We start from the raw sequence: 27,009 nt of genomic DNA on the forward strand, positions 1-27,009 counted from the left end.
ATAGTACAAGTATAGAACCCTGGTACATCATTCTTTATTTGGTGCTTCTGCAATTCTTAAACATATGTACCTGTGAATCGAATAATGCATTGGTTGTTTGAACCTGATGGATATGAATAAAGCTATAGCCTACTTTCAAGTTTAAATTAGGTACAATTTTAAATAGCAGCAATTAAATTAGGGCGAAATTACGTTGTGTAGGTCATTACGGCACACACGGTTGGTAAAACACATATGTTTGCGATATACACCATAATCCGAGACGGTTCACAGAGAGGAAACGTGTGCAAGCATGCACACAGTTGCCGTTCGCAAAGCCTGTGTGATGTCAGACACTATCACATATGGTGCAGGAAAACTAAATGTGTGTGATTGTCTACCTATCGTACACGGTTTATAATCATGAACTGTTTGTGATGTGCCAGGCATCGTAAATCTCCCGTGCCTGGAATCTGCCTAGAATCTGCCTGGAAAGCTCCCGTGCCTAGAATCTGCCTGGTTTTAGGCAGAACCACAAAACTCCGACTGCGATGGCAATGCGAGCACAAACGAGTAGCATGGATGAAGTGTTTGGGATATTCGAGATATCAGAAACAGTTATATAGGGACAACTGTATGCATCAAGGCTCCCTATCCCCGATGGTTTCTGGGTCGTGTGGGAAGGACCACCCTATCGCCCACACTCACTTGGCGACGGTTCCAAATGCCGTCACGGAAAGGGGTAAAAAACCGTTTGTTTAGGACCGACGCGCACCAGTGATACCATGCCAAGTTTCGTGATTTTGAGGTGAGTTTTGGATTTACAGTAATTTTATAACCAGGTTTCTCAATGTTTGCTGTCGAGTCGGCACTGCCCTGGATAGGCTTTTTCCTCGTGGGTCCCAAATGACAAATCCAAATCTGTCACTACCATGCTACCTTTCTTATTAAGAATTACAACCCATTTGGTGTGCTAGCTGAAAATAAGTTTGTGGGTGCTGGTGGGCGCTAAGAACTTGCGGGTTCTATAATGAACAAAGATCTCGAGGATCCCGCGAGAGTGATGTTCTTTCCCTATGTTGTGAATTCTTATAATATTTATGTCTTAATTAAAGAAATGGCAAGCCATTGGCCCAGTATGAAAGAAAATATGGGTCAAAACCGAGTTGAAAAGGGAAACAATATCTAACTCCAGCTTAGAAACAGTACAAAAGCACAAGGATTAATTGCTCATCAGGTTTAGACAAAATCCAGATTGAACAGGACAATGACATCTAACTCAACCAAAGTTTTCGGCAGTCACAATCAAATGGATCGGTCTGATCCATAAAATCAAGATCCCCGGCCAGAAATTCTACTGGTACATGATGACAAGCTATTGTAAATAGAAGCCGAGCACGATCAGAAGCCCTTAGGTCCACTTGAAACTTCTTTTTATGTTGTTCAACACTTATAGCCGTAAAAAAATTCTTGTCGAAAAACTTAATCCTCATGGACAATAGTGCCCTCGCATTCAACATGAACAATGTGACAAAGCTAGTGTTTGCATTGTTGGATGCATATCCTTCCAGTGTTACTGTCTTCAAACGAATGTCATGAGATCTGAGAAAATCCCGGTGCTTCTTGAACCATCGATTGGTTATACCTTTTTCTCCACGTGTTAGTGCCTAAATAGATATGAAGATTGAAAACAGTTAATGTCTAAAAAGATTATGTTGAAAGAGTGATAGCTCAACGATTAATTATAGTACATTATATATGGGCTTTCAATGTGCGTGAAATCATCACCTTTATATACAAATTCTCCAGACATGGAAAGCATTGCAGCAAGCCAATAATCATGTTCAGATAAAAACACCACATACTGATATGTAAGGTCTTGACAGAATTCACTACCACTGATAGGATGGACAAGCTCTTCATTGAGCATAGAACATAATATTAGTACCAAAAGTGTAGTCCAAGATGATACTTAACTTATGCGCACAAATGAAAAAGGCAGATTACAAAAGTTTACGTGAATAATATACAGCACCTCAATAGGTGTGGAGCCAAACACCATCTTGAACCATCTAAAAGGATCACGAATTGCACCCAAGGTCTCCAGTTTAGGCGTAGAGACTATAGTTATTTGCGAAGGTACTATACCAGAATCAAGGAGCAACCTTTGAAGTGAAGGGGCATTTTCGATGATGAGATCATGTCCAAAAAACAAATTCCCATGCTTACAAGGTCGGTGAAAGCACAAGTGCTCCCTGGGTGGTTTGGTAATTAATGTCAACATATCTCTTGTTGGACTAATGTTTTCATCTAGTATATTTCAGACGAGTTCAACAGATGGAGTGGCGTGGACAAGAGGATATGGAACCCCTTTAAGGTGCTAAGGATAAAGGATTGGCTCAAGCTCAAAAGCTCGAGACTCTACATTTTACTTTTAGTGATCCAAGATCACATTGGGTCCATAGGAAAGCCAATACTATTAAAAGGGGATGAGGTGTTGCTTAATGGCTTGCTTGCTCAAAGTGCTTAGTGATATGCTCCAAAACCCTCAACCATTTTCTCATATCCACATATGTCCCAAACCAAAAGTCAAACTCGGCCCCATCGAATCTTTCTATCGGGCGCCACCGAGTTCAGTTGACATAGCCACTGCCAGAAACCCTAATCAATTCGGTCTCACCGATGGGATCTCGGTCTCACCGAGATGGGCTTGCAAACTCTCTGGTTCTTGTTGCATTAAATTCAGTCTTGCTGAGTTTCGTAATTGGTCCCACCGAGTTTGCCTGACCAACTCTCTGGTTAGCCTATTACCAAAATTGGTCCCACCGAGTTTGTGTAATCGGTCAAACCGAGATGAGGTTTTACCCTAACCCTAGCACATCGGTCCCACCGAGTTGATCATGTCGGTCCCACCGAAATGCCTAACGGTCACATTATGAACTAAATTGGTCCGACCGAGTTTTTTGATTCGGTCCCACCGAGTTTGGTGATTTATGTGTAACAGTTAGATTTTGGGTGGAGGCTATATATGCCCCTCCACCCAATCTTCACTCGTGGGGAGAGCCATCAGAACATACCTACACTTCCATCATACATTTTCTAAGAGAGAACCACCTACTCATGTGTTGAGGTTAAGATATTCCATTCCAACCACATAAATCTTGATCTCTAGCCTTCTCCAACTTGCTTTCCACTCAAATCATCTTTCCACCAAATCCAAATCTGTGAGAGAGAGTTGCTATCATTTGAAGCACAAGAGCAAGGAGTTCATCATCAACACACCATCTATTACCTTTTGGAGAGTGGTGTCTCCTAGATTGGTTAGGTGTCACTTGGGAGCCTCCGTCAAGATTGTGGAGTTGAACCAAGGAGTTTGTACGGGCAAGGAGATCGCCTACTTCATGAAGATCTACCCTAGTGAGGCAAGTCCTTCGTGGGCGATGGCCCTGGTGGGATAGACAAGGTTGCTTCTTCGTGGACCCTTCGTGGGTGGAGCCCTCCGTGGACTCGCGCTACCGTTACCCTTCGTGGGTTGAAGTCTCCACCAATGTGGATGTACGATAGCACCACCTATTGGAACCACGCCAAAAATCTCCGTGTCTCCAATTGCGTTTGCACACTCCAATCCCATCCCTTTACATTCTTGCAAATTGCATGATTTACTTTCCGCTGCTCATATACTCTTGTCATGCTTGCTTGATATGTATTGTGAATGTTTAATTTTGTGCTAAAACTCCACCTTAACTTGAAGAAAATAAAAACTGCAACTTTTTCTTGTTAAGAGTCTATTCACCCCCCCCCCCCCTAGACACCTCTTCTTGATCCTTTCAGTGGGGCGACTTTATTTTGAGACAAAAGATATGAATTTCCATTGCAAAAAAAAGCAGCAAGTGCTCCATGGTAGGGCAGCTGGAGTGGATGATGTTGTGCAGTGCGGCCTCCGACAGATCAAACACCATAAGTGCAAGTTTTTTTAGCAGTGGGAGTCGAAGCATTTGTACCAGATTGTCTGCTAGATGGCACCTGGCAAAGGTGGCGGTGTGGAGAGAGGAGGAAAACCACGTGATGGACATCGGTGGTGAGGGCACAGATACATCGGTTCGTGGTATGTTACATACATAGTCATGGTAGAACTCAAGCTGCTGGAGTTTATCGAATTGACGGGATGTTAGCCAGGCGGCCACCATGCAAGGTATGTCCAGCAGGTAGCATGTCGGGATTCAGATGTGTTGAACGGAGCCCTCGTGGGAGGAGATGATGGCTCCGGGGAGTTCAGAATCATCATCGACAGATAGGTGACGACAATCGAGATTAAGAGGCGCGGTGCACCATAGAGTGCGCCACCGAGATGCGAGGACTTGTATGCGGCAGCCATCCTTGGTGGGGAGAAGGGAGATGGTCTCCCCAAGGATTCCGTCCGGGAGATCGCTGATGCGGTCCGTCGGAGATTCTACTGGTTCCTCAGGTCCAGGGGGCGCTTCTGGCCGCACAGCCGGGTCCAAGATCTACATCCGGCGGCGGCGCTGGTCGGAGCCTCATCTGTGTACATACTAATCTGAAAGAAAAAATGGCATAACATGTAGGACATTCGAAATCAATTCTCAAGATCAGGAAGAAAAAAGGCACAAACATATATGTAGTACATTCAAAATCAATTCTCAAGATCTAGCCATGAAATATTAGCATGCAAGCTAACCCTAGTCGGATTATTAGCAAAAATCATTTGTACAGAACAAATAATTAATCACTAACTCTATACAGATAACATTTAAACAATCAATACACTACGTGCATCTAACGGATCTTAATTACTCTGATTTCATGGACTGAGAGAACATAACCATAGGATTTGTATTCCAGAAAAATTATAGAGGGGCGGGGTGGGGGGATTAACCAAAGAAAACACTTGATATGTTTGCCGCACAAATGGGTATATAGATGAGTAACCGGTTTTCCGTCGGAGTCGCAGTTGTTGCCGGAGTAGCTGTTGACCTCCGGCTCCGGCTAGGGGGGCACAACGGCGCCGACAAAGTCAAGGTCGTGCTACTGCCCACGTGAGACCTCGTCGGCGGCGACGGAAACCTTTGTGGCTAGCTTCATGCGTTGTGCGGGTGCTTCACCAGCCCCGGCGTCGCCACTCCCTCCGATGGTGTGCTTCGGCGGCATCATCATACACTCTAGAGTCCAGACGTTGGTGACCGCTGTGGACCAGGGGTGCGGCCGCCTATTATGGCCGGCGGCTCGGGCGCGGAATTAATACGGACCAGTGGGAGCAAGGCAGGCTGCGGTCAAAAGTTGTCTCGCCTCCCGGTGAGCCTACGCGGCGGACGTCTGCCATTCCTACCATCGTTTCACACAGCTACTCGCACGCCTCCCCGTCAATTCACACACATGCACGCACGCCTCCCCGTCTGCCTACGCGGCGAACTGCTCGCATGCGTCCTGTCAACTCACGCCTGCTCACACGGCACATTGGGCCTGTGGCAGCACACATATTTTTTGGTTTATTTTCTGCCGCTTTACTGCTTCACTGAACCGTTTGAGTTGAAGAGATGCACAAATCCTGCGTTGAACATCTCCCACGCTTCCCGGTGAACCTGCGCACCGGACGAGTCTTGGATTTACTAGAATTTAAAAACCATGTATCTCAATGTTTTGCCGGCAATCAACGGTGCCCTGGTGTTTGGAATTCATTCCCATTTCTTGCATGGGACGTAAGCATGCACCCAAGGACAAAGATTTGATTTTTTAACCAATTTATATGCACTGGAGCATGTGCATGTAGTTCAAATTTGAATTATGCACATACATGCATTGAGAACTCAGTTAATGCATAAAAATGTCCAAACGAACCCCGAAAAATCATAAAAATTGACACAACACTCCTGTTGTTCTATGTTGACACGAGAAATTTTTTGAAACCAATAAGAGGCAATGGATATCGTTTCGTCCCCAAAGGTGGGACGTTCCCTCACGAAACCCACATGCTTGTTGTGAGAAGCTCTGGTTTGTGAGAAGCATATACCCAAACCTGCCCCAAATGGGACAAAAAATTTGCCACGACATGTTGATGCCGCTCCATGATAGCATGCCAAGTTTCATGAATTTCAGACGAGTTTTGGATTTACTAGAATTTAAAAACTAGGTATCTCAATGTTTGCGGCCGAGTGACGGTGGCAGGATGTTTGACTTCATTCCCATTTCTTGCATGGGACCTAAGCATGCACCCAAGGACAAAGATTTGATTTTTCAACCAATTTATATGCACTGGAGCATGTGCATGTAGTTCAAATTTTAATTATGCACATAAATGCATTGAGAGCTCAGTTAATGCATAAAAATGTCCAAACGAACCCCGAAAAATCACAAAAAATTGACACAACACTCCTGTTGTTCTATGTTGACACGAGAAAATTTTTGAAAGCAATAAGAGGCAATGGATATCGTTTCGTCCCCAAAGGTGGGGCGTTTCCTCGCGAAACCCTCATGCTTGTTGTGAGAAGCTCTGGTTTGTGAGAAGCATATACCCAAACCTGCCCCAAATGGGACAAAAAATTTACCACGGCATGTTGATGCCGCTCCATGATAGCATATGCCAAGTTTCATGAATTTCAAACGAGTTTTGGATTTACTAGAATTTAAAAACCAGGTATCTCAATGTTTGCGGCCGAGTGACGGTGGAAGGGTGTTTGACATTCATTCTCATTTCTTGCATGGGACCTAAGCATGCACCCAAGGACAAAGATTTGATTTTTCAACCAATTTATATGCACTGGAGCATGTGCATGTAGTTCAAATTTGAATTATGCACATAAATGCATTGAAAACTCACTTAATTCATTAAACTGTCCAAACGAACCCCAAAAAATCACAAAAAATAGCACAACACTCCTGTTGTTCTATGTTGACGCGAGAATTTTTTTTAAGCAATAAGAGGCAATGGATATCGTTTTGTCCCCAAAGGTGGGGCGTTCCCTACCAAAACCATCATGCTTGTTGTGAGAAGCTCTGGTTTGTGAGAAGCATATACCCAAACCTGCCCCAAATGGGACAAAAAAATTTACCACGGCATGTTGATGCCATTCCATGAAAGCATGCCAAGTTTCTTGAATTTCATACGAGTTTTGGATTTACTAGAATTTACTAGAATGTAAGCGCCACTCTCATATTTTCCTTTTTTACAAACTAGTTTCCCTAGAATGGTTAAGTCCACAGTAATAGTTATTTCATTTGTTGCCCTATCCAGCAACTTTTCCCTATCTGTATTTATTTCATGTCACTGGCTTTTGTGTGTTACACCCGTATTTTTCAGTTTTCATTCCTTCTAATTTAATCTCACCTGCTCCAGTTTTCAAACATAGTCTCAATATATAGTATCTTGTCTTGGTAACATGAGTGAAATTGCTGCTCTTTGTCCAATTCAGTTTCTCGAATATACACATCGACCTGTAGTCTCCTTTTCAGTGCTGAATTGTCTTGTTTTATTGCAATGGTCCCACCAGTGTCCAGGTGGAGTCCAGAGACTTGAGTGTAACATGCTCTCTGTTTCTCCAGCATACACATAATCCGACTATAAAATGTACACAGTGCTTTTAGTTTCTACTGTTCTTGCTTGACATAGCCTGGCAAGTTGAAGTTTAACATGCTTGACTTTTAAGTTCGACCTTTGTCATTTGTTTGGCCATTGACTTTACTGAGCTGGGGAGACTCATTCTTTTGATCTTCCTTTCTTTCGTTTGAATTTTTGGGGAATGGTCAGAGGTACTTCTCCCAGACGGATTAATAGGATTAATATCACCTTTTCATAAATAACTTAGAATATTGTCTCCTCTGAGGATCATGTGCTTGGAGTAATCAAGCAGGACATGCTGTTGGCTCACTCGCGTATCTCCTGGAGCACATTTAGGGAAAACGAGCCTGATCCAGAGTCTGATTAGCTGTAATTTTAAGTTTGTTTTGAGGGCCACTGGGAGCCATGATCCCTTTCTCTGTAACTCAACTATACTTGCTTCTCTTCTGAAATGCATCGGCAATACAACTTCCATTTTCCTCAAAAAATAGATAACATGAGAGGCTAATTCATTTAATTTGCGATGTTTGTACATGCTAATTATGTTATTTCTTATTTGTGTCAAAAGCTTCTACTCACAATGACATTATATATAATACTTTGAGTTGATGGATAAAATTATATATATATATACTGTATATCACTATTCAACTGTAGTTCTTCAGCCCTTATTTAAATTTTATGCTGACTGTAGTTATATGGAATTTCTAATTTCTGCATCTCCCAACAGCATAAGATAGCTTTGAGTGGTACTGATTCTACAGCTCTTGTTATTGCTACTGCCGCGTGCTCACTAAAATGTGTGAAGCTCCTGCTTGAGGTATGTCATCTTCTCACATCAACTTACAGGTTACTGTGCTAATGTGAAAAGAAAGGGTTATATTACTTAGTTTCTGTAATTTTCCTAAAATGGTTATGACAATGATGAATTGCAATTTGTATGTTTGTTCTTGTGAAGTATATAACCTGTCATCTTTTGTTAGGCTGGTGCTGATGTGGATGGTATTGGTAAAGATACACCCTTAATAATTGCTGCCCTTGCTGGCTCGACTGACATCCTTAAGTGCTTAGTTCTGGCTGGTGCAGATGCTAATGTTACTGACAGTGTAAGCTCTTTTTTTACCTTACTGCTACATGGATGCTCTCGTCAAAACTTAGCAGGACATATTCTAATACACGGTTCGTTTAGCAGGTCATTGCTAAACATATTACTGGTTTTCCATCTTCAGTTTGTAAACTTTAAAACAAATGTCTTGATGAATTCTATTTTGTGCATTTTTGGTCCATTTAGATTTACCATAACAGCGAAGCTACATTTTAAATTCAAGACCCTATTCTGTTTGATTATTTGGAGAAGCATGTAATGGCTCTAGGCTATCTACTAAGTAGGAAGAACTTACCTTGGAGTTCCAACTTTGACCAATTTCGAACTTACAAAGAACATTGGATCGTTGGATGAAATATATAAGTTACCATCATCAGTTTTGAGAAAAAATGAAGCTGCGATTGCAAAATCAGCAGGAGTGTGACGCCCGAATAATCAGACTACAGTAATTCCCTGTTAATGATGCCACATCACCTCGATTACTGTTGCTAATCTTGCGTTAGTTCAAACCGATTCAAAATTCAATTTTAAAACAAAGTCAAATAATTAAAAAATTTGAAAGTCAAAACTAAAAAGTTCTAGATGTAGCAAATAATTCATATGTAATTGTGGTGAAGAAACCACATTCCTATAAAATATTGAAGTGCTCTAAAATAAATAAAACAGCAACATAAACAAGTAATTAAATGCCTTTTATAATTAACAAAATTTTAAACTATTTTATTTTGGAGTTCAACTTTTGTGGCAGTGAACTAGATTGAAATAATAATCTGGGTACAACTTTTGTATTTTATAAAACAAAAATAAACTGGTAAATAAAAGAAGACAAAAAGGGAAAATAAAAGAAAAAGAAAACAGAAAACAGAAAACAACCCCCCCCCTATGGGCCAACCAGCCCAGCTAGCAGACCTTGCCCAGCCCAACCGGATCACCTCCCTCCTCGCTACAGGAGCGGAGACAGGGCGTGGCGCCCATCGACCGGCGCCACTGCCGTCGACGCCCACGCGCCGCCCATCTGACGGTCCGCGGAGGGGATAAGGCCGCACCCAGCCCCCTTTCCCTCGCGGAGGAACCCTAGCGCGCCCCAATCCCCACCCCCACGCTCTCTCTCCCTCTCTGACCCACTCGCTAGAATGCCATCGTCATCGTGGCGTCGTCGCTGTCGCGGCGACCGGCCTCCCCGGCGCCCGGGAGCACATCCAGGAGATGCGTGCCTTCCTCATCGTCTACGCGGAGCCGTGCGAACGGGATCGCCTTGCTTCATCGGCATCGCCGCCATCTTTGCCGCCTCTGCCCGACCACAGTCGTCGTGGATCCGCGCCACACCGAGCACCCCGACTTGTCCAAGACCTCTTCAAGCCCCCTTGTGAGCTCTGCCCCGAATCCCACTCTCCCCGGCGTTGTTACGTGCATGTAGTCGCCGTCCCCGCGGGCTCCGTCGCAATGGCCGCGCCGGAGTTCTACATCCGCGCACGCGCACAGCCACCCCTGGCTCCACTCGCGTCGCTCCTGTTACCGTCGGGCATCGCGCGCGCTCGTCCGCCCCCGCACGCCCGTGCTCACGCACTCGCCCGCGCCGGCTCGCCCCGCGTGCACGTGGGCCTGCTCACCGCCGCCGCTCGGCCACGCCCACCGCCCCCCGCAGGCCTCTGGCCACGCGCGCGTGCCCGAGCCCACGCCGCCTCGCGCTCGCACGCCTGCTGCGCTGCCCTCTGCCCACGCTTCGCGCCGCTGCTGCCGGCTGCCTGCTGCTTGCGCGTTGCTGTTGTTGCGTTGCTGCTGCTGCTTTGCTTGCTGAAGCCTGCTAGCCGCTGCATTCTGCTGCTGCGCTACAGTAATGTTCAGTTATTGTAGCAGTAGCTAGCTTTTGTATTTCTACAATGAGTAGCCCTCTAAACAGCCCATAAACAATAGCTAATCAAGTGCTAACATGAGTAAAAATAATATGTGACGGAAGTACACTTGACAAACTTCATTTTACCCCACTGGACCGAATCCATTTGATGCGCGGATTAAATCCTATTAAATTCACAAAATGCTAAGTTCTGTTAGCTGAAAAACTGATAAACAGCTTTATTTTCATAGCTACTTTAGAGCTGTTGATGGTCAAGCAAATGAACTCTAATATGGAGTAAAGTGTTACTAACATGTAGATCGCAGAAAAATGCTCACAATTGATATAACGCACAAAGTTATAGGATGTACAGAACAATAGCTATAGCCTCCGGAAACCAGCTAAGTGATGTTTAAAAACTGGGCAGTTCTCAGAATTTCAGAGTGAGCGGATATTGCTTAAACTTCGGAAATTCTTAGTAATTCATCCGTCGCTCGGATAGAAAAACTTTGTACATGAAAGTTGCTCACAACGACGAGACGAATCCGGATACGCAGCCAGTTCGTCCGCCACACCTCCCTAGCATAGCAAACACGCAATTTTCCCCCTCCGATTCATCTGTCCGAAAACGCGAAACACCGGGGATATTTTCCCGGATGTCCCCCCCTTCACCGGTATCACCTCATACTGCGTTAGGGCACACTTAGCACCGCTACTTGTCTTGTCATGCATCGTTATGCATCTGTTTGCATTGTATTCATTGTTTCCTCCCCTTCTTCTCTCCGGTAGACTACGAGACTGACGCCGCTGCTGGTGCCCCGATCGACAACGCTGTTGACGACCCCTCTTTCTTGCCAGAGTAACCAGGCAAGCCCCCCTTGATCATCAGATATCGCCTATTCTTTCTCTATATTGCTTGCATTAGAGTAGTGTAGCATGTTACTGCTTTCGGTTAATCCTATTCTGCTGCATAGCCGGTCATTGTTGCTATAGTTGTTACCCTTACTTGCAATCCTAAATGCTTAGTTAGGATGCTAGTATTTCATCAGTGGCCCTACACTCTTGTCCGTCTGCCATGCTATACTACTGGGCCGTGATCACTTCGGGGGTGATCACGGGCATATGCTATATACTTTAAACTGTTACAGTACTTATGATACTGTTCGGAGATGGGGGCTGAAGGGCCAGGTGGCTCCATCCCGGTAGAGGTGGGCCTGGGTTCCCGACGGCCCCCGACTGTTACTTTGTGGCGGAGCGACAGGGCAGGTTGAGATCACCTAGGAGAGAGGTGGGCCTGGCCCTGGTCGGCGTTCGCGGATACTTAACACGCTTAACGAGATCTTGGTATTTGATCTGAGTCTTGCCACTGGCCTATACGCACTAACCAACTACGCAGGAACAGTTATGGGAAGTCGACATCGTGGTATCAGCCGAAGCCTTTTTGACGTCAGCGACTGAGCGGGCGCGCCGGATTGGACTGGAACGCCTGCTAGGTTAGTTCTGCTTCCGGCCGCCCATGCAACGTGCAGGTGTGCAATGGGCGATGGGCCCAGACCCCTGCGCCATATGATTTAGACCGGCGTGCTAACCTCTCTGTTGTGCCTAGGTGGGACTGCGGCGTGTTGATCTTCCGCGGCCAGGCATGACCCAGAAAAGTGTGTCCGGCCAAATGGGAGCGAGCGTGTTGGGTTATGTGGTGCACACCTGCAGGGAAGTTTATCTATTCGAACAGCCGTGATCTTCGGTAACAGGACGACTTGGAGTTGTACCTTGACCTTATGACAACCAGAACCGGATACTTAATAAAACACACCTTTTCAAGTGCCAGATATAACCCGGTGATCGCTCTCTAACAGGGCGACGAGGAGGGGATCGCCGGGTAGGATTATGCTATACGATGCTACTTGGTGAACTTACCATCTACTCTCTTCTACATGCTGCAAGATGGAGGCTGCCAAAAGCGTAGTCTTCGACAGGATTAGCTATCCCCCTCTTATTCTGGCTTTCTGTAGTTCAGTCCACCGATATTGCCCCTTTACACAGATATCCATGCATAAGTAGTGTAGATCTTTGCTTGCGAGTACTTTGGATGAGTACTCACGGTTGCTTTTCTCCCTTTTTTTCCCCTTTCCATTCTACCTGGTTGTCGCAACCAGATGCTGGAGCCCAGGAGCCAGACGCCACCGTCAACGACGACTCTTACTACACTGGAGGTGCCTACTACTACGTGCAGGCCGCTGACGACGACCAGGAGTAGTTTAGGAGGATCCCAGGCAGGAGGCCTGCGCCTCTTTCGATCTGTTTCCCGGTTTGTGCTAGCCTTCTTAAGGCAAACTTGTTTAACTTATGTCTGTACTCAGATATTGTTGCTTCCGCTGACTCGTCTGTGATCGAGCACTTGTATTCGAGCCCTCGAGCCCCTGGCTTGTATTATGATGCTTGTATGACTTATTTTAATTTTAGAGTTGTGTTGCGATATCTTCTCGTGAGTCTCTGATCTTGATCGTACACGTTTGCGTGTATGATTAGTGTACGATTGAATCGGGGGCGTCACAAGGAGTTACTTCTTATCTTATTCATCCTGAAAATTGTTGGGAACTTGGGATAGTATTATAATGTAACAATTCGGTATTAGTATAAATGTTGTTCTTGATAGATCATGTTAACTAAGCGCCAGATTTATCCTAATCTCTAGAATGTATTTAAGTTTATACCATGTCTGCTCAATGGTTGTCTACATACCTTGCATGCTCTCGGCCGCTTCGTCATTTTATTTTGTCAAATATCAAGTGAAGTTAATCTTGTTTGTTGTCTTGGCAGTATGGGCACACTCCTATAGAAATTGCTGCACGTTCTGGTATGCGTGAACATGTTGAAATTCTATTTCCCGTCACTTCTCGTATTCCTAAAGTACGTGACTGGAGTGTTGATGGAATCATTGGCAATGTAAATTCAGTGCCCTCATCAAAGGTATAATTATAAAACATCACTACCATATTTATATTAATGGTTTGAGTGTGCATGCTTGATTGCTGGCTGCGAGATTTCCCGAATTTGGGGTTTCTTCAATTCATTGTCTGAACTTGAAAAAACAGCTTGAAACCGTGCACTTGAGTGTCCCTTCTGTATGTAATGAATTATGATTAGTGGCTGAGAATTAGATTGATCGTGAATTTCAAGTATGCCAGTTGTCTTGCTGCAATGGGTTAGCTATGAGCCGGTAAGCAAAAAATGTGTCACATGTATTGCATGCCAACTCATTTCGGAGCAATAAGATTTAGTTGAAAGGATTCTAAATGTATTTAACTTATCTGTTCTGTTAAACTGGTCAACTCGATATTCCTTATCACGTAACTTTTTGATGGCACATCACACTTTAATCTTTTACGTGTTAATTCTGTGGCATGCAAACATGGATTGTGGTTTATTGTCATGCCTATGTGTTTTGAACTCTTGTGAAGTTTAAATTTTTGTAAGTATGAACCTAGCCAGGATTAACCCCAGTGTTGATTTTGGCCCATTTTGGGTCGAGATGTGCATTTAAGATTCTAAATTAAAATAAAGTACAGGGAATTGGCCAAGTGAAAATTTTAGTTTTTAATGATGAGATTGTGGTCTTGTGGGATTTCTGTAGCGGTAGCCTTAGCATATCCCAACTTGCTTTGGAGTAAAGGCTTCATTGTTTTTGTTGTGGATTATGTAGTGGATGGAAGATGCGGTAATCAGTAATGTTGTTTAATACCTCACTCCAAAGACCACAATGAGTGATATGTATATCTGAAACAAAAGAGGCTACCGAGTTCTATCAGTGATATTGATAGTTAGGCCAGTAGAAACATGTGGAAATGAAATGAATCAAACAATTCTTCAACTGGTGACACTGACTTTTAATATTATTTTATCTGGGAGACAGGAGGTTCAACATTTGAGTAAAAATATTCATGGCCATTTCGCAAGTGATAGAACTATTGAGTATATTCAGGAGATTATTATTTTTTCTACTGAGCATGTGGGAAGGGATTACATGTGATACTGCATTGGAGTAAAAATATTCATGGCCATTTCGCAAGTGATAGAACTATTGAGTATATTCAGGAGATTTTTTTTTTCTACTGAGCATGTGGGAAGGGATTACATGTGATACTGAATCTTTATTTCATTTGACTGTTCTCAATGTTTCAGAAAACTATGCTTGCTAGTGCAAAATCTAAAGCACATGAGGCATTCAAGAATGGGAATTATCTTATTGCAGCAAGAATTTATGGAGAGGTACATTCTTGCATCTTGCTTGTTCTAGTTTATGGACTTATTGACTGCTTAGGACAAGTTGAAAGACTATAGTGCATTTTAGTTTTGTTTTTCTGTTCCTTCCGTGGAATGGCATGTGTGATGGAAATTATGCGCTCTGCGCGCTTTGCAGATGTGCTAATGCTGTGAACTAGTTAGAGATTGCTCCTCTAAGCCCTTCCTGTCACGTTATTATTTTTGTAATCTCTTAGGATGCATTTTTTTATTGATGACGCAGTTGGATCAGTGGTAGAACAGATCATACATTGCATGTAATTCAATTCATCATTGTGGACATAGGCCACACAGCAGCACATACGTGTAGGGGAAATAGAATTTGACACTGGACACATGAGACCAATACTAGCGGCTGGGCATGAAGGAACAAGTTGACACCACAATGAAGTCCAGGAAGAATAATAGAATTGTTTCGGAGTTGGTTTATGTTAAGATATATACCTATCAACCAACTATCCCAAAAGACCGATCTGATAGGGAGAAGAGATATATAATATACCTAACGTATGCATGGCATGGGTGAGCAGATATCCTGTCACATGCTTATGGAAGGTAATCATGTCATTGATGACTTGTATTTACTGCACGCGTATATATTATTAAAATTCAAATTGTTTTAGTGATTCATCCAGCACGGCAGATTTGTTGCTGGCAAATCTTAAACATTGTGCAGAATTGTGCTGATGCTTGTTGCGTGCTGTTGTAGGCCATGGAGCTCGACCCTTTTAATGCGACCTTGCGCTCAAATAGTAGCCTATGCTGGATTCGCTTCGGTAATGGGACGCAGGCCCTGAAGGATGCTCAAGCTTGCAGGATGATGCGACCTGGCTGGGCCAAGGGCTGCCACCGTGAAGGAACTGCTCTGATGCTACTGAAGGTGAGATGCGACGGTTTTTTAGATGGGTCGTGTGTCTTGTTTGTGTGGGAAAACCGTTTTGATGCAAGTAGACAAGTTATGTTATTTTCTGTGGCAACAGAATCGTATTTGATGCAGCTGATAGACTTTGGATTGGAGTAGGCTAGTAGATCCGGTGAACCTACCTTCTCCAGCAGTGGATGAACTCGAGCCGGAGGCCATCGTGGTGCTGGGGCGCACGGCGATGGCGGAGAGTGCGCGAGGTGGTGGAGCTTCCTGTGAGCACCGCGCTAACCCTAGATCGGTAGGGATTGTAGGTGGGGATTGTGGCAGCGATTAACCTCGTGAGTCCTGCCCCGGCCCCCACCTCTGCTTATATAGCGCGGGTCACAGGGGCCCACCAACCATGGTTTGCTTGGGCGCCCCCGATCAGGGCGCGAGTCAGGGGCCCGTTCGACCCGTTGGGTTCGAACGGAAGAGAGATCAACCTAACATTCTCCCCCTTGATCTCAACTTTACTTTTAACTTTATACTTTCTAGTTTATTTGTTTCATCACATATTGATACATAGAGCATGTTTCATCGTCACGACTTAATTGTCGTTAGAATCATACAGCTACAACATACGTTATGTTCAGAAACAAATTCTGTTCCTTTTGGGCCTATCCAGGAATCATAAGGCTTTCCCTTAAACCCATGCCGGCTAAGTGTTCCTTGAACACATTGGGTGGTAAGCCTTTCGTTAGCGGATCCGCAAGCATATCCTTTGTCTTTATATGCTCGAGACTTATAGTTTGATCCTGGATTTTATCTTTCACAACATAATACCTTATCTCTATTGTTTTGGCAGCATTACTCGACTTGTTGTTGTGAGCGTAAAATACTGCGGGCTGGTTATCACAGTACATCTTTAGTGGTTTGTGAATGCAATCTACCACTTTCAAGTCGGGTACAAATTTCTTTAGCCATATCGCCTGCCCCGTGGCTTCGAAGCATGCTATGAATTCTGCATACATCGTGGATGATGCAACTATCGACAGTTTGGAGCTTTTCCACGAAATAGCTCCCCCAGCGAGGGTGAATATGTATCCTGACGTGGATTTTCTATCATCTCTGTCCCCCGCAAAATCTGCGTCTGAATACCCTTTTATCTCTAGGGAATCACTTCTCCTGTATATTAGCATGTAGTCCTTCGTGCCTTGCGCATAACGCAATGCTTTCTTTACCATCTTCCAGTGCTCTAGGCCTGGATTCTCTTGATATCTACCGAGTACCCCGGTGATAAAAGCTAAGTCAGGGCGAGTGCACACTTGTGCATACTGTAAGCTGCCAACTGCCGAAGCATATGGTACTGCTTTCATTTGATCGATCTCATACTGGTTCTTGGGACATTGGAATTTCCCAAAACTATCGCCCTTGACTATTGGAGCAGGTGTGGCTTTACTCGCATGCATATTATACTTTTTAAGAACCTTTTCTAAATATGCTTTCTGAGATAGTCCTAAGACTCCATTGTTCCTATCTCGATGAATTTCTATGCCCAAAACATATGATGCTTCACCAAGATCTGTTATGTCAAAATTTGAGGATAAATATTTCTTTGTTTCTTGTAGTAGACTAACATCACTACTAGCAAGCAGGATATCATCCACATACAAGATTAGGAAAATATATTTCCCATTTTTAAACATTGCATAAATGCAATTATCCTCAATATTTTCTTTAAATCCAAAACTTTTAATCGTTTGATTAAACTTTAAATAGCATTGCCGAGAGGCTTGTCTTAATCCATAAATGGATTTCTTCAGGCGGCATCCCATATTTTCCTTGCCTTCCATGATAAAACCCTTGGGTTGTTTCATGTAGACCTTTTCTTTTAAATCATCATTCAGAAATGCCGTCTTAACATCAATTTGATGTAACTCTAAATCAAAATGAGCAACTAATGCCATTATGATTCTGAAGGAATCCTTACATGAGACTGGAGAAAATGTCTCATTGTAATCTATCCCTTCTCTTTGTGTAAATCCTTTTGCCACGAGTCGTGCTTTATACTTTTCTATATTCCCTTTAGAGTCATACTTAATTTTGTAGACCCATTTACAGCCTACTGTTTTGGCTCCTTTGGGAATTTCCTCTAAGTCCCAAACATCTTTGGAACTCATCGATTTCATCTCGTCTTCCATTGCCTTCATCCACTTCGATGAATGAGGGCTTCTCATGGCTTCTTCATATGAGGTGGGATCTTTTTCCATATGAACCATTTCTGTGTTATAAACTTTAAAGTCGGTAGAAATAGCTGACTTTCTTGGTCTTGTAGACCTTCTAAGGGCCTCAGATTCTGGCACAGTTTGTGCCTCAACTTCTGGCACTTCTTCTAAAATTTGCTGTTGCACCTCCCTTTCATGCTCAACAACGGGTTCAGTCGGCTCCTGACGGACAGGTTCCGGGTCTTCCCCATAGCTGTCATGGGTGGAGTTGCAACTGGTAGTGAGAAAAATGGCTCCTGAATCATCGGATTAGGTGCATGCACCCTCTTCTCCTCAAGATCAATTTTCCGAGCTACCAAGCTCCCCCTCATCATTTCGTCCTCTAAGAAGACTGCATGTCTCGTTTCTACAAACTTTGTATATCTGTCAGGGCAGTAGAAACGAAAACTTTTTGATCTGTCTGAATAGCCAATGAAGTGGCAACTTACTGTTTTGGGATCTAACTTTGCAATGTTTGGATTAAACATTTTGGCCTCAGCTGGGCACCCCCACACCCTGAAGTGTTGTAGGGAGGGCATCCTTCCTGTCCATAGCTCGTACGGTGTTTTGGGCACCGACTTGCTTGGTACTCTATTGAGAATGTGAATGGCGGTTTTGAGCGCCTCCATCCATAATCCCAATGGCAAGTTGGAATAACTCATCATGCTGCGCACCATATCCATAAAGGTGCGGTTGCGCCTTTCAGCTACTCCATTTTGCTGAGGTTCGCCCGGCATTGAATACTGGGCTACTATGCCAGTCTCCTGCAAGAACTTCGCAAAAGGTCCAGGGACTTGGCCATATGGAGTGTGTCGACCGTAGTACTCTCCCCCATGGTCGGACCTTACTATCTTTATTCTTTTATCGTGCTGATTTTCAACTTCAGCTTTGAATATTTAAATTTATCCAACACTTCCGATCTTTCTTTGATTGGATAAATATAACCATAGCGAGAGTAATCATCTGTGAATGTTATGAACGAGTCATATCCATCCACACTTTTCACCGGAAATGGTCCACAAATATCAGTGTGAATGATTTCTAGTGTGCCTATGCTATGGATTGCACCATTTTTGATTTGTTTTACGTACTTTCCTTTAACGCAATATATGCATTGTTCTAAGTCTGAAAATTCTAACGGAGGAAGAATTTCACTTTTGACTAATCTTTCTATTCTCCCCTTCGAAATATGGCCCAAGCGACAGTGCCATAATTTCGATGAGTCGAATGTTCTTTTTCTTTTCTTTTGTTCTTTATTCGACGCGGAAACATGTTCTTTCACATTGCAAACGGAATAAACTTTTTCACGAAGTGATAACAAATAAAGCTCATCATGTAGTAAAGCATCACCCACATAAGCATTATTTAACCAAATGGCACACTTGCCATGTCCAAAATAACATTCATAATTATCTTTGTCCAAACAAGAAACACTTATTAAGTTTCTATTGCATGATGGAACAAATAAAACATCTCTAAGTAGAAGATTGAATCCATCAGCTAACTCCAAGGAGATATCACCGACAGCTTCAACTTCTGCTTCAACTCCGTTCGCCACTTCAATGCGTCTTTCGCTTCTTAGCGTAGTCCGAGTCGAATGGAATCCCTGTAAAGAATTTGCAACATGAACAGTTGCTCCTGAGTCAATCCACCAAGTGGATTTTGAAAACTGTGCATACAGGGATTCATTTACAAATGAAACTATATTGTTACCTCTTTTTGCCATGATTGACTTTAGCCAATCAGGACAGTCTTTCTTGTAATGCCCGGTCTTCTTACAGTGGAGACAAGTGTCTTTGTCCACTGAGAAAGGCTGTTGCTGACGCTGATGCTGATAGGAAGCTTTTCCTTGTGGCTTTGAAGGAGAACTTTTGTTGTTTTGATTGTAATTCTCTCTTGTGACCCTGCACATAGTTGAGTGTACCACCATGTGAGGCTTTGAGTCTGTCCTCTTTTTGGACACACATTGCTATTGTCTTTTTAATGTCCCATGTTCCAGGTGACATATTGTAGTTCACAACAAAAGCTTCAAACTCCTTCGGCAGTGAAGCCATGACAAGGTGGACCAGGAGCGCTGGTTTGATCTCCAGATCCGCATCCATGGGCTTGAGCTTTTCTGCCATATTGCTCATCCTGAGGATGTGCTCTCTTATTCCATGACTATCACCTGTGTAGCGTTCTGTCACCAGTTGCTCTAACACCTGGGTGGCATATATCTTTGAAGAGTCAGTGAACTGGCTCTTTATCTTTGAAAGCAACTCCCCTGCGGAAGTGCACTATGCAATGGAGCCCACAATGGCGCTCTCAATTGCATTCTTTATAAAGGCCATGCACTTTTTGTTTGCATTGACCCACTTTTGATTATCTATGAGGTAGGACTGCTCCAAAGGAGCATAGTCCCCTTTCTTTTTAGCCCATGCAGCATCATCATCAGTGGCCTCTCTTACTGGCTCTGTGGGTCTGACCGGCTGTGGTTTCTCCACAACCCAATCAAGATCAGCACAAACAAATGCCAATTCAACTTTCTTCCTCCACTCAGTGTGGTTGTCACCTCTGAGTGTCGGAACTTCTTTTAGGCAACTCATCAAGTGAAAGCCTCCTGAAATCACAATTTAAGTGACATCAATATAACAATCATATGCATTAATCTAACGTTGGTCAAATTAAACATATAATTATCTATGCAATTAAATCTATATTACCGTTGGGCAAAAATTAGGAATAAATGCACCTTTAAATTTCAATAATAAAACATGATCATGGTATTAATAACGTTGGTCATAAAAATAACATAATCATATTCGTTTTAAAATATTCACTTTAACATGCTCTTAAAAACTTAAATCTATCTAAACTTTTATTTTCTTTGTAAAAGAGCACTATTAATTATTTACGCAGCGGAAAAACATGAATAAAAATTCATGAACTTTTTACTTTTACTTTTCAGAGTCATTTTCTGTTAGCTTTTCTATTTTCTAAACAAAAAATTTCGTTGGAAAAAAATTTGCATAGAAAAACTATTAAATCTGCCCAAAATCTGGAGCAACAACGGCGTGCGGCTGCGGCCTCGGCCCAGCGCGCGGCCCAGCCGGCCTGGACCCAGCGCGCCCGCGGCGGCTGGCCACGGCCCAGCGGCGAATGCGCCCGGCCTCCACTTTCGGCCCACTGGCCCAGAGGCTGAGCTAGGGTTTGCCCGTGGCCGTCGGATCAGATCCGATGGTCCAGCGCGCCGATCGCTGGGTCAAAACCAGCTAGCGACGCGGCCCCTGGCGAAACCCTCGCTCCTTTCCTCCTTCGCGCCGCTCTCCTCTGCTCCTGGGCTGCGGTTTCTCTGGCGCCCCGCTCGCCGACGACCTGATCGCCGGCGACGGCGGCGAGCGCCACCGCGCCGCTCTGCGCGAGCCTGCCCTTTCCCCCGTCCTTTCCTTTGACAGCGAGTGCGAGAGAGAGGCACTGCTAAGCCCTCTCCCCCTTGCCGCTCGTGCTTTTCTGCGCCCGCCAGCCACGCCGGCCGCCGGCGACTGCGTCAGGCCACCGCGCCGCGCGAGCCCGCTTCCTTTTCCCCGCACCATCTCCACCTTCTGTGGCAGAGAGGACGAGGCTACTTTGCCCTTTCTGCTCCCCTTCGTTTTCGACGACGGCAGAGCACTTTACGACGGCGTCGTGGTCATCCCCTCGCCGGCTGCGCGGTGGACGCGCCGCCGTCGAGCGGTTTGTTCGCGATGCCCTTTGCCCCGTGTGGGGTGGTTCTTCTTCCTGGATCCTCGGCTTGCCGATGCGATTCGGGATCGAAAGGAACGGCGCGGCCGGAGCGGCGGCGCAACTTTTCTTTGAGATGTCTTTGCCCTCTTTTTGCTGTTAGGGTTCTTGAGGAAGGGGATCTCTTTTTCTTTTTCTTTTTCTGTTTTTGTTTCTTTGTACCGAAATCAACTAGCCCGATCTGGCTGATACCATTGATAGACTTTGGATCGGAGTAGGCTAGTAGATCCGGTGAACCTACCTTCTCCAGCAGTGGATGAACTCGAGCCGAAGGCCATTGTGGTGCTGGGGCGCACGGCGATGGCGGAGAGTGGGCAAGGTGGTGGAGCTTCCCATGAGCACCGTGCTAACCCTAGATCGGTAGGGATTGTAGGTGGGGATTGTGGCAGCGATTAACCTCGTGAGTCGTGCCCCGGCCCCCACCTCTGTTTATATAGCGCGGGTCACAGGGGCCCACCAACCATGGTTTGGTTGGGCGCCCCCCGATCAGGGCGCGAGTCAGGGGCCCGTTCGACCCGTTGGGTTCGAACGGAAGAGAGATCAACCTAACAGCAGCATGTACAATTCAAACTCCTTGTCTTCAGGACTATGAAAAGGCATGTGGTGCATTTCTTGATGGTCTTAAGTTGGAGCCTGGGAACGTCGAGATGGAAGACGGGTTACGGTATCCTCTTTGTTCCTGTTGGCTACATTTTATACTTACTGTGATAACCATCGATAGTCAATGATGTTTCTTGGACAACTCCTTGTCGCGGTGATCTTTCAGTTAGAACAGCCTGCCCTGTAGACACCATACTTACTTAGAGTTGGAACCGAACTGAAATATGCAGGGAGGCCTTGGAGTCCATGAAGATATGTGGCAAAACAAGAAAAAGTTAACTAGCCTAGCTGGACCAGCACCCGCGATTGCTGCGAGTAGACGTAGGTGCCAGATATATACTCTTACCAGAAACTTGTACGCATGCCCTTGATTTGGTCCACTCACTGAAGAAACGGAGGCGCCCTGTTTGGCTGAATTTGGCATGTAGCCGGTTAGGTTAATTGTTAGATGTCCTCTTGCTAATCACCATGAGCTAGCTGCCAGAAACGACCGGAACGCGAAATTGTCAAGGGTGAGAGGGCTGAGAAGAGGTTCAGTTTACTGAACTAAATGTTGTTAGCTTTTCCATTGTTGTTGCTGATCATCTATCGTATCGTGTGGGTGGTGAGAATTTACAAGTCCCTCGCCGGATCGCCTTTTGGGGGTGTCTGCCTGTCTTTACTTAACATGGATAGAAGCAGATTACTGGACATGTGAACACATATTGGTATGGATACCACTACCAGTGTAATCCGCGAGTCGTAGTCTCGAGTTACACTGTTTTATTTATTGTGAACCGTACTTTTCATCCTTTCGTCTCATCCACAAGGGTTTATGAAAAGAAAATCATAGGTCTAGTCTGTTGCCGGCCTCCCACAGAGAGAAGATTAATCCTTGCAAGTTGATTATTGCCGGCAAAAACAATACTCCCTCTATAAACTAATATAAGAGTGTTTAGATCACTGTTTCAGTGATCTAAACACTCTTATATTAGTTTACGGAGGGAGTAGTAATCAAATCGCTCGAAAATCACAGTATCATACTGGTACAGCACTACGTTCCAGTTTCATTAATCTGACCAAACAAACTACCAGTAGTAGTATCAATCAACGAATCATCATAACCAAACCAACACATTTCATGTGAATCATAACGCACCAACTCTACTGCGCCCGTACGTGGAGGAGGGTCTTCTTGGCGCCAATATTAATTAATGGTTATGGTGTCCGGCGGCGGCGCGGGCGTGTCGGAGTCGGAGGTGGTGACACTGCGGTTCGCCCGGCAGGTGGTGGCGGGGCGGTGGTTCATGGCGCTGGCGTGCCTGCTCATCCTGTCCGCGTCGGGGGCGACCTACGCCTTCGGCGTCTACTCCACGGCGCTCAAGTCGTCGCTGGGCTACGACCAGCGCACGCTCAACACGCTCGCCTTCTTCAAGGACCTCGGCAGCAACGTCGGCGTCGTCGCCGGCCTCCTCAACGAGGTCGCACCGCCCTCGGCCGTGCTCGCCGTCGGCGCCGCCATGAACCTCGCCGGCTATCTCATGGTCTACCTCGCCGTCGCCGGCCGGACCGCGCGCCCGCCGCTCTGGCTCATGTGCGCCTACGTCTGCGCTGGGGCCAACTCGCAGTCCTTCGCCGGCACCGGCGCGCTCATCACCTGCGTCAAGAGCTTCCCAGGGAGCGGCCGCGGGGTCGTGCTGGGCCTGCTCAAAGGCTACGTCGGCCTCAGCGGCGCCATCCTCACGCAGCTCTACCTCGCCATCTACGGTGGGGACGACTCCAAGTCCATCCTGCTGCTCATCGCATGGCTCCCCGCAGCCGTCTCCGTCGTCTTCCTCCCCGTCGTTCGCGTGAAGCCGCCGCCGCCTAGACGAAACGACGATGGAGCTTTCTTCTGCTTCCTCTACATCTCTGTCGCCCTCGCCTCCTACATACTCGTGATGATCGTGGTCCAGAAGCAGAGCAGCTTCTCGCACGCTGCCTACGCCGCGTCGGCCACCGCGCTGCTCATTCTCCTCATCCTTCCCCTGCTCTCCGTCGTCGTCCGGCAGGAGTACTACCACTACTACTACTGGCTCAAGAAGAGAGAGCTCCAGCAAGAGCCTCCGCCGTCATCGACATCGACATGGGTGACCGTCGAGAAGCCAAGCGCTCAAGTCGTGCAGGTGGCAGAGCGTCCGCCGCCGTCTTCTTCTTGCCTCGGCTCTTGCTGGAAGCACATGTTCAACCCGCCGGCGCACGGGGAGGACTACTCCATCCCTCAGGCGCTGGTGAGCGTGGACATGCTGGTGCTGTTCTTGGCCACCATCTGCGGCGTGGGCGGGACGCTGACGGCGATCGACAACATAGGGCAGATCGGGCAGTCGCTGGGGTACCCGGCGCAGAGCATCAACACCTTGGTCTCCCTCGTCAGCGTCTGGAACTACGCCGGGCGGGTCACGGCCGGGTTCGCGTCCGAGGCCCTGCTGGCGCGGCACGGCGTCCCGCGGCCGCTCGCGCTCACGCTGGTGCTCCTCCTCTCCTGCGCCGGGTACCTACTCATCGCCCTCGCCGTGCCACGGTCGCTCTACGCCGCCTCCATCATCGTCGGCTTCTGCTTCGGCGCGCAGTGGCCGCTCATCTACGCCATCATCTCCGAGGTGTTCGGGTTGAGGTACTACGCCACGCTCTACAACCTGGGCGCCGCGGCCAGCCCCGTGGGCGCCTACGTGCTCAACGTGTGCGTCGCCGGGCGGCTCTACGACGCGGAGGCGGCGAGGCAGCGCGGGGGCGGCGAGAGCAGGACGTGCATGGGCGTGCGTTGCTTCAGGGAGTCGTTCCTCATCGTGACGGCCGTCACCGTGGGCGGCGCGCTCGTGTCGCTGGTGCTGGTGTGGAGGACCTGGAGCTTCTACAAGGGAGACATCTACGCCAAGTTCAGGGATGCCGTGGCCGTCCAGGAGTCATCCGACGGTGCTTGCGCGGTTGAGCAGCGGCCGCACGAGTCGAGTCAACACCCGTAAACAGGAAGCATAAAACCTGTACTGCTAGACTCACGAACGGTTTTAGGTCTCAATTGACCGGGACTTGAGCAAATCTAAGTCAAATGATATGACATGTAAAAAATGAAAAAAAAAGCTAAAATGAAAAATTTGCATGGATCTTCACATCAGATCCCACGAATATAACATCGGCTAAGGCTTGTTTAAATTTCAGTCGACTGAGATTTAACAAATCATGTTCCCCGCCGCCCGCCCCGCGCCCCCATGCCTCTGACCGCGCCGACCTCGTCCACCCGCGGTCAGCGTCGTTGCCCCGGCCTAGGCGATCCAAAGGGAAGTGACTCGTCCGCAGCGGCCTCATGGGGAGGAAGGAGGCACCGATCGTTGCCGCCCCGTCGCCTCGGGGAGTCGGGAGTGATGCTCTATGTTTGATCTTCGTGTTTTTTTTTTGCTTTATGTTTGATGTCCGTGTTTAGGTGCATGTTTAATCTTTATGTTATGTTTATTTCAAATCATTTGAACCATTTGTTATGTCTACTTTGAATCAATCACTGTATTTTTTATGTTTCAATTTCAATTTGCATTTTGAATCTAATTTCACAAATTGTGGTTTTGAAATGATGCTCTATTATGTGTGTTGCTCTGCCCATGGCGGCGAGTGTCTTGGTCGAGCTAAAACAGGCGCAGTCCAAGGAATGTTTGCTGTTAGAGGACAAGGAATAGAAAAGGACATGAATTTCGTTTGAATTTTGATAGACGTTTGATAGTGATGCAAATTACTAAACAAAAGACAGTTCCAGAGAGGAGTTTAATTTGAGATAGTTTGACTATGTAGGAAAGCATGTACTCCAACGAATTTAAGTTTACAAAATTACCAAAATCTCGTAACTCTTATGTCATTTGATTTTGTTCGGAGATTCGTGTTGATTTTTCTAAGTAAAAAAGCAAAAATTACTGATGGTTAAAACGGTATATCAAATCAAACTAATCAAAGCAAAGACGAACACCAAAAATCCATGGTAGAACTTAAAGTCACATTATGGTTTTCGAAGTCGTCGTCTCTAGTTTTACCTTTTACGTCTCGACTTCCCACCATGACTCGGGTGAAAATCCGGAAAAGACCAAACATGCACAATCTACAGTAACCTCAAAGTTATTGAATAAACACTTGAGCTAGTCATATTAATAGGTGAGAACCTGATATCACCAAAGAAACCTCTATCTGGGACAGACCCCTTTGCACGGCATTCGTGAAACAGCTGATTCATCGCAATATTGTCAATGAAGAAGATCGGGAGCCCAGAAATTGAAATGAGAGAACCACTTGCCAAAACTCATTTGACACCATAATTGCCGCCAAGAAGGGCCTAAGCAGAAGACGAAAATTCAAAGGATTTGAGATCGTCAATTAGTGGGACCAAATACCACATGCTTTCTAGTGTTTGTAATGCTGTCCGGAAAACTAATAGCCGTGTGACTTTATAGGTGCGACACCGCTTTCATCGTTGTGACACCGTAGTCAAAGACACACAAACCTAGCATTGCAGAAACTGAAATTGTATTTCAACGCCTGGGTTCTCTTCACCTCCTGTGGTGGCTTAGAGGCCATAAGACAAAGGAAACTAACGAACACAGACGAAAAAGAACGAAGAATAACTCTTTGACGGCTAGGTTCAGCACAAGAGACAATCCAATGATCATAGAACGAGAAAATCTCCCATATTCTAATTTAGAACCTAGCATGATGCTTTTTGGACGATGTAGGGTAATTTCATTTTGTTTTGTCTGTACA

General features: G+C 45.7%; 1 protein-coding gene and 1 long non-coding RNA gene across 2 annotated transcripts; both read left to right on the top strand.

The window, feature by feature from the left end:
- The first annotated feature begins 8,287 nt into the window (after positions 1–8,287).
- Positions 8,288–13,371, top strand: LOC123099793 (uncharacterized). The gene is made up of 3 exons (XR_006448235.1): positions 8,288–8,369; positions 8,533–8,655; positions 13,309–13,371. It is a non-coding gene; the product is annotated as an uncharacterized lncRNA (long non-coding RNA).
- A 10,138-nt stretch (positions 13,372–23,509) lies between these two features.
- LOC123099795 (uncharacterized) lies at positions 23,510–25,238 on the top strand. Its single transcript, XM_044521883.1, has one exon. The coding sequence runs from the start codon at positions 23,544–23,546 to the stop codon at positions 25,236–25,238; it is 1,695 nt and encodes a 564-aa protein (XP_044377818.1). The 5' UTR covers positions 23,510–23,543.
- The last annotated feature ends 1,771 nt before the right edge of the window (positions 25,239–27,009 follow it).

The sequence above is a fragment of the Triticum aestivum genome, chromosome 4D (genome assembly GCF_018294505.1).
Source record: "Triticum aestivum cultivar Chinese Spring chromosome 4D, IWGSC CS RefSeq v2.1, whole genome shotgun sequence".
Classification (NCBI taxonomy): domain Eukaryota; kingdom Viridiplantae; phylum Streptophyta; class Magnoliopsida; order Poales; family Poaceae; genus Triticum; species Triticum aestivum.